Source organism: Miniopterus schreibersii (genome assembly GCF_964146895.1).
Source record: "Miniopterus schreibersii genome assembly, chromosome: 4".
NCBI lineage: Eukaryota > Metazoa > Chordata > Mammalia > Chiroptera > Miniopteridae > Miniopterus > Miniopterus schreibersii.
In genome coordinates, this window is record NC_138105.1 from 59483936 (window position 1) to 59497239 (window position 13304).

The 13304-nt window shown below is 34.3% G+C and overlaps 1 protein-coding gene across 1 annotated transcript in view; it reads right to left on the reverse strand.

Annotated features, from left to right (window-relative positions):
* GLRA3 (glycine receptor alpha 3) overlaps positions 1 to 9323 on the reverse strand; it is a 108265-nt gene extending 98942 nt beyond the window's left edge. Inside the window, exon 1 of the mRNA XM_081134730.1 lies at positions 8783 to 9323. Coding sequence (XP_080990856.1) covers positions 8783 to 8853 — 71 coding nt within the window. The 5' untranslated portion in view covers positions 8854 to 9323. The remainder of the gene's footprint in view (positions 1 to 8782) is intronic.
* Positions 9324 to 13304: the final 3981 nt, after the last annotated feature.

Here is a 13304-nt window from a genome sequence, read left to right on the forward strand (position 1 = left end):
GTAGCTCAGTTGGTTAGGGCGTCATCCTGATATGCCAAGGTTGTGGGTTGGATCTCCACCAGGGCACATACAAGAATCAACCAATGAATGCATCAATAAGTGGAACAACAACTCTCTCTCTCTCTCAAAAAAAAAAAAAAAAAAAAAATCAACTTAAAAAATAGGTTCTTTACATTAAAAAAAAGATAAAAGTATTGGTAAACTCCCATTTCAGACTTGGTTTCTAGTTATGCCTAGAGAGAGTTACTTATTAGAAATTGCTCTTCTGCTTTTGGGGAAAAAAATAACAATGCTTCATTCCAAAATTAGTGAGCCCTTTCAGTGTGCTAGACACTCTTTTAAGCCCTGGAAAGAGAACTAGAAATATGTTACTGCCCTTGCCCTCAAGGATGTCACAGTTTGAACTAGAGATAGTACTTTGGCAATTACCACACTCCTTGGATATGTGCAACAATAAAGGCACAGGGTGCCTGGAAACATAAAGGAAGTATCCCCACCTAGACTTGGGGGAGGATCAGAGAAGAATTCTTAGAGGAGGTAAAGTGAGTTGAGTAAAAATTAACCAGACAGTGGGAATTCACATTTTCCTCCCAGCCATTTGATAGAAAGCATTTGAGAGGTCATTTCACTGAGGTTCAAATCACTTGTTTTCTCCCAGACCTCCACCTTAAGTATTGTATGACCAATCTGAACCAAACCAAAATAAAATAAAAACAAGGCAAACATCATAGAAAATAAATAAACTGTAATGATAATATCTCCAAGATTCTTTTTTAAAATACTTGTATAAAATTATGAAAGTTATCTTCTAGTCTGCACCATCATCTAGATTGTATTGTACTTCTCAATCTGAACTTTATCCCGGCAAAAACAAAGTTGCAGGCAAAAACAAAGTTGCAGGCACAACAGTTAAAGAATGCATTCTTTTGGGACAGTATTTGATCAGGTTGACCCTGAGGCTGCTTTGGACTTTACTTGGAACTGAGCATGGAAAGCAAAAGTGAAATGTCAAATAGAAAGACATTAACAAGAAAGAGAGGAGAGCCAAGTGCTAGCATGTCTTTGCCTCTGTGTATCTGTGCACACTGTATGTTCATGATAGCTTGTCTACAGATTGACTAGGTCGGAGTTCTGGTAATAGTGGCAATCTTGACATTCTTGGTCAGAGTTTAGAGAGATGTAAGACTCCCAATTAATATCTTATTTACTCCTTTAAGTTGATTAATCTTTCATACATGTGCTGAATCAAAAACCTATTTAAATAAAGATCATTTTTAAATGAAAAAAATAGATAAATAAAAGTATGAAAGTCATCTAAAACTGATGTTAGTAGGGGCAGTAGTGACTTGAAATTTATTAATGGCAAGCTTAGTGGCTTCTGGGAGCCATACATATTTATGAAAAAACATGTTACAAATGTTCTCCAATTCTTTTAGGATTAGCTTAACTTAAAGATATCAATAGATAAATGATGCCAACTGTTTGTTTATTTTACGAAGTTGCAAAGGTCTAATAAAATCCAAAACAAGTAAATACTTTATTTCTAGGTCATGACCCCAAATGGTAAGACTATAGAACTCTAGTCTAGACAGTATCATGAAAAAGTAGCAGCCATTATACCGTGTATTCTCAACAGGGGTGATATCACCCCAGAGGGGTGGGGAAAATGTTTATCTTATCTTGGGGTGAAAAATCTTCTCAATTATGAAACACAGATATAGATAGATGATAGGTGATAGATGATGATAGACAGATGATAGATGATAGATAGATAGATGATAGATAGATAGATAGATAGATAGATAGATAGATAGATAGATAGATAGATGATAGATAGATAGATAGATAGATGATAGATAGATAGATAGATAGATAGATAGATAGATAGATGATAGATAGATAGATAGATAGATAGATGATAGATAGATAGATAGATAGATAGATAGATAGATAGATGATAGATAGATAGATAGATAGATGATAGATAGATAGATAGATAGATAGATAGATAGATAGATAGATAGATGATAGATAGATAGATAGATAGATAGATAGATAGATAGATAGATATTCCTTGCATGACATTGAATTAAATATTATAGGGTAAAACAAACATCAGAAACAATCTTATTCTCATGAGACAGTTAAGTGAAAGAGAGAAGATTTGCATGGAAATCTAAAATACACATTTGAAAGTGATGTCACACAGTCTCCCTTCTACAGTGGTTTATTGTTTTAAAAAGTTGAGGTCTGTTTCCCCAATATACTTCTCACCCTGCCTGTATGTAGTCATTTTTTTATAGAGAAATTCAGGTAGAATGCTGCAGGTTCTCTGAAACTGGAGCATTCAAGCTTCATGCATGGAGCAGCTATATGGTAAAGTTATCAATTCAAATCATGCTCAAATAAAAACACACATTCCACAAGCAGAAGGGTCATTTTAAGTGGAGATGTTATTCCTATTTGTACCACTAATGTTAATACTGTGCATTAAATTGTCTGAGAGGTGCTGGTAGTACTTTCTTTTAAAAGTATTTCTAATACGGAGATTTAGAAAAGTGATAGAAAGATACATGCCATTGAATAAGAGCAGGTCCTTGGGATCAACAGGATAAAACTGATAAATCTGTGACTGTCATTTTGTTATGATCATTCTCACCTCCACAGTTTAGTTAGGAGCTCTTTGAGTACTCTGTGCCCTGCTCTAAATGTTTTATCTTAATTACATGTTAATATTTTCTGTGTTCTTTTTTCTTTGCACAAGCATGATCACCTTCAAAACACTGTGACTGTTAAATCTACAGGTGAAGCATTCTTTATGCATTCCTAGCTGATAGCAGGATATCAAGATCTGCTGCTAGCTTCTCAAACTCAAAACACCACAGACCAAGGTTTGTGTCCTCTTTTCTTCACACAATCCAAGTCCTCTGATGTTCTTTCTTTAAAAAGATCATATTTTCTACATGAAACTAAAAAGTTTTTGCACAGCAAAGAAAACCATCAACAAAACAAAAAGACAATCAACTGAAAGGAAGAAGATATTTGCCAATGATATATCTGATAAGGGGTTGATTTCCAAAATATATAAAGTCATACAACTCAACACCAAAAAAAAAAATCCAATTAAAAAATGGGCAAAGGACCCAAATCAACACTCTCCAAAGAGGACATTCAAATGTCTGATAGACATATGAAAAGATGCTCAATGTCACTAGTCATCAGAGAAATGCAAATTAAAGCCACAATGAGATATTACCTCATACCTGTCAGAATGGCTACCATCAATAAATCAACAAACAAATTTTGGGGAGACTGTGGAGAAAAGGAAACCCTCGTGCACTGTTGGTGGCAATGTAGATTGGTGCAGCCTCTATGGAAAATATTATGAAATTTCCTCAAAAATTTAAAAATGGAACTGCCTTATGATTCAGTGATTCCACTTCTGGGTATATATCTCAAGAAACCCAAAACACTCATTCAAAAGAATATATGCACCCCTATATTCACTGAAGCATTATTTACAGTAGCCAAGATAACAAGGCAACCCAAGTGCCATCAATAGATGAGTAGATAAAGAATATGTGGTACATATACACAATGGAATACTATTTGGCCATAAAAAAGAATGAAACCTTACTTTTTGCAACAGCACTGATGGACTTAGAAGGTATTATGCTAAATGAAATAAGTTAGACAGAAAGACAAATACCATATGATTTCAGTTATATGTGGAATCTAAAGACCAAAATAAACAAACAAAATAAAAACAGGCAGTTGCCAGAGGGGAGGGGGACTGAGGGGTTGGGTGGAAAAAGGTGAAAGGATTAAGAAGTACAAATTGATAGTTACAGAATAGTCACTGAGGTATAAATTACAATATAAGGAATATAGTCAATAATATCGTAATAACTATGTATGATGCCAGGTGGGTACTGTACACCTGAAACTCCTACAAAATAATGTTGACTGTAAGCTGATATTGAAAAATAAATAAAAACATAACAAATTAGTTGATCTAATAATTCTTCTAAAAGGTCACGAAGGCCCTCTTTGGGTAGTCCACCAACTATTTTGTTTAAATAGTTTTGCAAAATTGTTAGAAAATAAGATCTATATAATAAGCTTAAAGGAACAGGGAAAGGAAAACTAAATATAATAAAATAAAAAGATAATATTTTGATGAAAGATGCAAACATGGTCTCCAAATTATAAAACAATCAGATTATTCTTTCTTCTGTAGTTTTGTCTTTGTTTGTTTACGTGGTTCTTACTATTACTAATTATTATTAGCTATCTTATGATTAATTGTAATTTTGAGGTAAATTATACTTCTGAAAAGAGGAGTTCATAGAAATATTTTGAGCCAAATTATAAGACCATTTCTGTAATTATAACTATCCAGTTATAGTTAAATTATTTGCTTCTAAATTTTACCCAAATTCCACTGTGAAAGGAAGTGGTGACTCTCATATTTCTGCAAGTTTATTATCATAGCCAGCTCAATAGTTGTTGCCATTAGAATACAATTTTAAACCATAAATTGAGATTCCTTCATCTGGATTTGACCATCACCATTCCCTAAGCATACTATAAGCCTATATCATTCCTTTGCATAGAATATTTTCTCTATATCTTATTTCTGCCCTGGGAACAAGCATCTTAAAAGATCCACCACAAGTACCAAGCCTTATGGATAGCTTCCTGATCTCTCATTCCCTAAACATTGCTGTGTGTTGTGTATTGTTGGTTTTTTGTCGCTTGGCCCTTTGTATTTTCTCCCGTTAGACTCTCAGTTTCATGTCACTAAAGATGGTAGTTTCCCAATCATTCATGGCCAAATTGTACCCAGCACAAATATTTGTGCAAGGAATTGGTAACTAAATCTTGTTGAATTGCTTAACATTACATATGAAGTACACATTTGTTAATTGGATTTCCTCAGTACATACTTGTGTTGTCAAAGGAAAGAAAAATTGTATACAAGAGGAAATATTTTATAAGCTGTTTTTGAATCTGCAGAGCAAACTGCTTGAGACATTGACTAGAAAACTGGGCCACTATCCTTTCATACTTGGGAAAATACATCACTATTTAGAGACACAAAGGGAGCATATATTACGTGTAGTATAATATTAAAAAACTGTATAGAATCCAGCTACTGTACCTGAATATAAAAAAATCATCATAATAGTAAAAGTTTATTCCTTGAAGTATATTTTTCTTTAATATCTTATATAAGAAAATAGAGCCAACATTAAAAGTAGGGTTTTTCCCATCCTGTAAAACATAGCAAAAGCAAAAAAACAACAAGACATTCTAAGCCAAATATATCATTTTTTAGACTTCGAAGTAAACAAGAAAACATTTTATTTGTGATTATCATAAAGTCCAAAATTCACACATTCAGCTTTTGACACAATGTACCATAATTTATTCATATAGCAAGTCTATGTTGATATCAAACTGTAAAGATGAAAAACAAAATTGTATGTGATGAAAATAGTTAAACAAAAAATTTGGGGCAGTTCCCCTACTTTTGGAATTTGTTCCTCAAGCTCTTTATAATCATCACTTATCTACATTTCAAAGAAAGCTGAACACTGGTGTTTTGTTCTTTATTTTATTAATATGAGAACTAGAATCCAAAAGCCATAGAAGAATTGCTTCAAAAAAGAGCAATGTCTGAGCAAACGTGAAACTTTAAAAAACTTCACTAATAAGAAATTCAGATTTCTTATGTCTGTTTATGGAATTTTCTCACTTATTTTTATTAAAAGAACTATTGTCTTTAATAATTCCCCTTTAAAATTATATTTCTTATACAACACTTATTCTGGTAATAAATACTTCTAATTGTATTATAGTAGTAAGTATTTTTTCTGATGTTTTGTCTTAATAAAACTTATTTACTAAAAAGCAGAAATTATGCCCAGATTTTTTTAAAAAACCACACACACTAAAATGTCGTCTGTGGGCTTGCAATAATGCTCTAAGAAAATGCTAGAAATTTTTATTATAATATTGCGCTGATCAAGTTTTGTAGTAGTAGTAGCAACAGGAACTCTCAAACATTGCTGATAGGAGTATAAATAGGTACAACTATAGAAAACTTGCAGTACCTACTAAAGCTAAACCTATGCAGTGCCTACTAAACCACCCCTTGACCCAACCATTCTTGTTCTAGAGAAAGACTTGGACTCAACCCATACAGTCCCCAAAATGATGTATTCACAAAAAGACATGTTCAAGAATGTTCATTTCAGCACTAGCCAAAACCTAAAAAATACCCAAATGTTCCATAATAGAACAGTAGGTAAGTTGTGATGTCTTCATATAGTGGACTACCATGTAGCAGAGAGAGTGAACAAGCTATTGCTACATGCAACAATATGGATAAATCACATAGACATAATGTTCATAAAAATAAAGCAGACTCTGATGAGTATCTACATAAAGTTCAAAAGCAAGAAAAACATTTTATTGTTGCATAAGTCAGGATAGTGATTATCTTTGGGCAAAGTAGTGCCTGGGAAAGAATATGGTGGTGGGAGGGGGCAGGGTGAGGGCTTCTGTGATATTGACAATGCTACTGATCATGGTCTCCTTACATGAGTATGTCACTTTTGTGAAAATTTATATGGAACTTGTCATTTGTACACTTTTCTGCATATATGTTGTATCTCAATAAAAAACTTTAAAATATTTTTAAATCTATGAAAAAAAACTTGTACTCATAAATTATTTAACTATAAATATCAATGGCTTCTAGATGTTTTGCCTCCAAGCTGCCCTGGAAAGAATATGTTAAATTAAATTAAAAAGATATATTTATGAATTAATAGTAAATTCTTTTTTTCCTTTACATGTTTCCTTTTGCTCAACACATCACAAATAGACTTAATGAACAAAGAATAGTTTCCATAAAGATATTTATTTTATATTTCCAGTAGAGGGAGCTTCATTTTCTTTACTATAGAAAATTTTCTTTCCAGGGTCATCAGTGAAAATAAAATATTCAATTGCTTTAAATATGATTAAAGTTCTTCATGGAGGAATGAGCTACTCTCATTTAAGCCTAGTCTAATATAGAGAAAAATTTTATTCAATTTATGAAAGAAGAAAGAAAAACTTGATAAAAAATACATGTATCACATAAACTACTATATTGAGTATGTCTGTTTCAAGGGATTACATTTTTGGATTATTCATAAAAACATTTTTAACTAAAAGTATTTAATATTAATAAAGATAAATCTTATAATCATGATTGTGAGTTTGAAATAAAATTTTTGTGAATTTCAATAAAACTAGACAAAAATCAGAATCTCTAGTGATGAAGATTACCTATCTAAGATATGTTATAACAAATACGGTGAACTGCCTTTATACAAATTTTACCACAGTGACCAAAACTGACATTTTAATTACTGACATTAAGCTTCCTAAATCTGAATATCTATCAACTAAGCTATTATGATTTCTTTGAAAAAATAAATATGCATGTCATGAACTCCTTTCCAGGAAATTTCCATAAATGTAAAAGAGCTCTACACTCTTTGTTTTGATCACTACATATAAAATCTGTGACAATTGTAAAGTTAAGAAATTTACTAAGTCTTATTAAAATAGTTTCACTGAAAATATTCTGGTTTACAGTGGTTCAACCCCTTAAGGAAAATGTCAATAATTTCAGAAATATAATAACCTTCACAACTAGTTCTTGTTATTACAGGCTTATCAAAATAATATAACTTTCTGTAGGTAGTTTTTTTGAAATACGCTATGTTTTTCTAAGGTGCTTGAAGATGAAAACTTGACCTAGCAACCCAGAAAAGAATATTTACATACTTCAAATAGAAATCAGTATACACATAACTTATGCTAATTATTTTATTTCAATCCTCTTGAAAAGCTTGTGAGCCATAAAATGGAAATTATAATAATAAAATGAATATATTGATGGTTCAAAAATCTCTATGAGCACTATCTTGCTTATACATTATTTAATTAAGAATAGTGATTGAATTATCTGACCTTTTGCCTAGTCTCTTTTCCTCTTTAAAATCATTAAAAAGAAAAAATGAGGCCTACCAAATATGACTGGACATGATAAGAAAATGACATGTCATAAAACAATATTATTGTTCTATAGGTTTTTTATTATATTACTTTCTCCAAAAAGATTATTCTTGACGTATAACATATCTAATGATTTATTTATGATTTTCCTCCATGTATTACCTGAACTAAGCTCATTATATACAGTACTTTTGTATTTATTTTTTATTCATTTAACTTAACCTTTAGATATATCAACCAATGTTCAGAATTTTTCTGATTAGTAAATGTTTATGCTCTAATTTTTTGCCTTTTAAAAAGTTAGTAATGCTCCATATCTAATTACTAAATATTTTTAACTCCCCGAAATAGAGTAACATCACAGCTTATAATTTATACTTAGAAAAAGGAAACTCTAATAGCAATTTGAGAAGAAAAAAACTTGACTTTTGAAATAACTTTTCCAGGGTAATCTCAGCTGCTATTAATAAAGATGCCAGTTACTAAAATGCATTAATTTCTGAAAATAGAGCAAAGTTACATGTTTTCAGAGGTCTCAATAGATAGACTGCTAAATACTTTAGACATAAAACAATACAATTTAAGGGATGCTTTCAACAAGTCAGTCTCTAATTGCATTCTTGGTCTCATCACTAACAGGTGGTTGCATCCTAGTACACAGGCTTGAATGAGTTGTCCAACTGTTAAATACAAGTGGACTCACCTGAGTAGTAGTGCTGCTTCCCAAAAATAAAATCCCGAAACTAATGTCCGAAAGTGTCTCACGTGGGCCATGATACAGAGGAATATTCACGATCTTGAAATTAGTCTCATCCAAGGCATGAGGGAACAAGAAAGCCCGGAATGAAAATGTGCGGTCTAACTTATCCTTGCGGTGGTGGTGGGGAGACAAACGCCTGGAAAAAGCTTCAGCACCACAGACAGCTCCCCGCGGTCGGCGGAGGGCCTGCTTGCCTTTCAGGCCCTTGAAAGTCCCTCTCGACCCCTTCTCTGAGCAGTGAGCAGAGGGACAGTCACAGGATACAAATGTGCAGGTGATTCACAGTGAAAGAGGGATAACTGGTGAGATAAAATGTATGAAGCGCCTAGGGTCTGGGCAACCGTTCCCTGGCGCTCTGTCGGCCAAGGGAGAATGCTAGTCCTTTCCGCACTCAGCCCCGCGTTCGGAGAAAACGGCAGCAGCAGCCTGAACCAAGATGCTTCTTCACCTGCTCCAGGCGCCGCGGGCCCGAACCCCGCTCTCCACCTTTTTGGGGGAAACCCGAGACCGGGAGCGCGGCCAAGGCAAGGGGGCGGGGCCCGGCGACACCGTCCTGCCTGCGAATCACCGCCGCACAGCGGGACAGAGTGACAGGCCGCTCAGGCCGGTAGGCGGTGCTTAGCGCTTCACCCTTTTAAAAAAGCAGCCAGTCACTGGTGCGGAGCCTAAAGGGCGACTGGAGTGAGTGGGGCGAAGGACGCTTCAGGGCTAAACCCGGGAGAGTCAGCGGCTTTTGAGGGTGAGAGAGCGGAGTGGCTCTGGAGGGGGGCCCTCCATTGTTCCCTTCCGGGGAAAGGTACAATTTAGTAACGAAAGGTCTTTTCGGATGGGACCCCGTGTCTTTGACCTTGCATGGAAATTAAGAGTGAGCATGACGCCGGTGGAAAGGGCCAGGGAAGCGCAGGGCGGCGCGTGGGCGGAGCCGCGAGAAGAGCTGCTGCTGGAGCCCCGTCCGAACCCCGCAGGGCTGCGGACTGGGTGAGCTGAGCTCCTCCCCGCACGGCCGGGGTCCTGAGCAGGTGGAGGCGGGACATCTAAAGAGATGGCTACTTAGGGGCACAAGCTACCCACCATTCCATCTTACACATTTTCCATGTCTTGACAGAAAGTTCAAGTACGAAGGACTAGTCATTTGTTACACTTTTTCTTCTGTCATCCATCTCTCCGTCTGCTCTCTCTCTCCATCCCCCAGCCACCCATGACCGTTTACGTGGGGATGTGGATTGGAAGACTGGAAAGGAAAATTATGTGTGTGTGTGGACGTGTGTGTGCTTACTCATGTCTCTCAAAATAATGGAATTAAAAAGAAATTAAAACCTATTCTGTTAGATCTTTATAGTGGCTTTATTACTATCAACAAGGGTCAGAATGCCCACTCCTTGTTCACTCCTTGAATCTTAACTTTTTCCCAAAACTCCCACAAATATTTATTCTGAAAGCTCTACTTTAATTTCTTAACTTCCTCAATGACTAAACGAGACGCCAAGAATGTCTTCTTACTCTTTCTCACATTTTCTTTTTAATTAAATTCCAACAGCAATTAACATATCAATTATCCTGTAAATCTCTATTTAACTGGAAGAGCAGAAGTCATTACCTTCCAACCCTCTCAAATGAGAACAGTGGGGGGAAAAAATCTCTTCTCTTTACTCTTTAGCAGACAAACTTATTTACATTCAGTGAAAATAAAGAATTTTTGGATGTATTTCCATATATTTATTACTATATCTGTCTCTTCACATCTTCAATTTCTGATTTGAATCACAAACTTCCAGAAGCCCATAAGAAATATCATTGATTCTGCCCATGAATATTTGCACCTTGAGAAAGTTCATACAATTTTAATTAACTCAGTTTTTCAGTGAGTCTTTTGAAAACTGACAAAGTACAAATGCTTTTTAGTTGATCATTCTTGAATAGCATTGTTTTAAAAACCACAGATAATCAAAAAACAAAACTTACTCTATTTCAAGAAGGCCTGGATTACCTGCCTTGTTTTGCCACTAACTAATTGGGTATTTTTGGAAAAGTAATCTACTTTTAAAAATATTTTTACTTAATATATCTTTAAAATATACATTTATTGAGGGAATGGAGTTAAATGACCTCTGAGATTCATTTTCTGACCCAAAAGAGACAACCAAACAATGAATATATTTAAGTAAGCAAATTTATGGATAATATTTAAAGATCTATGTTTACATTAATCTGGAGAGTTGTGTTATTTGATAGCTTAACAGGCAGGATGATTTTAGCTATTTCTTTTCATTAACATGATAGCATAGGAATATTATACTTTATCAAATTAAGATATATCTAGTCAATCACTTTGTTAGGTATAAGAAGATTACTAGAATCTCTGTGTTACTAATTTTTCATAGCTCCATGATTATTTTCTTCAAATTACCTGTGACAAGCTATCATCCTCCTCATTTACTTGTTTGACTTCACTACAATGAGGATAATGGCCATTACTTAACAGAACTTAGCATATAAGGTCAAAATGAAATTTCATGCATCTACTTATTTGTGGTATCTATTCTTGTAAATTTTACTGTTTTGAGAATAAAAGTCCTGATTGGATGAGTAGGCGAATGAATGTGTTTGGGGGGAAAAGGCTGTTCTATGGGTGATGTGTAACTGGCTAGCTCATTCATGTCAAATTAAGTTGGATTCTGACATGGCCAAATCTCTACTCTTCTCTCTGTGTCCTTTATTACTTCTTTCTTGCACTAATGGATTATATTTCATATTAAACAAGACGCTCAACTTCACTAGCTATTAAGGAAATGCAAATCAAAACTACAATGAGATACCACCTCACACCTGTTAGAATGGCTATTATCAACAAGACAAATAATAACATGGGTTGGAGAGGTTGTGGGGGAAAAAGGAGCCCTCAATCACTGCTGGTGGAAATGGAAACTGATTCAGCTACTATGGAAAACAGATGGTGCCACTTCTATTCCTAAAACCCTTCAATGCCTTTCCCTTGCAACAGATTAAAATTCACATTCCTCTTCACAACTGAGAAGGCTCTGATTTTCCATTGACAATCTGCTCAGCCTCATTGCTGACTAGTCCCTCTTTTTCCCACCATGTGCCAGTCACACGAGCTGTTTCTTATTTCATGATTTCTCTGCTCTCCTCCTTGGGCTTCCAATGTCTAGACTCTTTCCAGCATTATAAATATATCTCTCTTTTCCTTCCTTTTTTTTTCTTCTCCCTCTCTCTAACAAAATTTTACCTTTAAATCAGTATTTATTCCTTTCATAGATTAAGCTATAACTTGATATTTGCCTTTGTTTGAATACTCCTGTTAGGCAAAGGCAATGTGCATCTGTATGCTTAGCACAGTGCCTGGCACATAATAATCAGGAAATATTTGTTGAATAAATGAATGAATGCATAAACATTCTCTGCTCTTTAGTTCTCCCTTTTCTAGATCCCATCCTTACTAATCTCTTTTAACCCATTCTTCATAAAATTATTTAAGATCTCTAGATTATAATGTTCTTTCCAGGTCAAACATATTCCTTGCCCATCTAAAAGTAACCTTTGAGTTTATATGTGTGTTCTTAGTTCACCTGGAGAATGACTTATTTATAAATAAGATTAATATCATCTACTATATTATGATTTTTGCCATTTTAACTCTTAGACTCTCTTTTTTTCTCCAAATTGTAGGAATAATTTCCCATAATTTCCTCAATAGTGGAATATTTGAAGCACTTAATTGACTATTTCATTATTTCTCTGAAAGTTTCAAATCAAGTTGTCACAAATTGTAAAAGTACCTCCAAATTATTTTCTCAGTTTATTCATCAACAAATATAGAGTTTAATATGCAACACCTTATGCACTTCTTGGGATACACATGTGAGTGAGAAACAAATCTTGTCCTAGAAGAACTACAATCTATATAATATGTAAGTTGTACATGAATATTCATAGTATTTCATAGAATATAAATATTGAAGGAAACAAAGAGAAATGCAATGGGGATTCAGATGCATTACTTCAAAATGGAAAGCATGAGAAGGTTTGAAAATGTTCATAGAGTAGGGGGTATTTAACAAAGCTTTGGAACCAGTTCGCAGTTCATTTGTAGAATTTGATGCTGTGGAAATTATAGCAGAAAACTTTGTAGGAGGAAGAAGGTAAAAAATCTTCAAAAGCATAGAAGCAGAAAAAAGTGAGGAATTGAGCGGTTATATTTTTGTAGTTAATTTTTACCCAAGGTAATGAATTTGCCTTTATTTAATAGTGGCAGAACTGATGAATGGTCTACATATCAATTCAGCCTGTTTTCAAACCAAAGATTATTTTTCACAGTAAACAGAAACTATTGAAACAGATGTTTCTGAATTAGATGGCCAAAACAAATGGAATATGCAAACAATTATTTCACAGTAGCAGTTTTGAAATCTGTGGTTAAAACGTTCAGTATTCTCTTTGTTGGCAA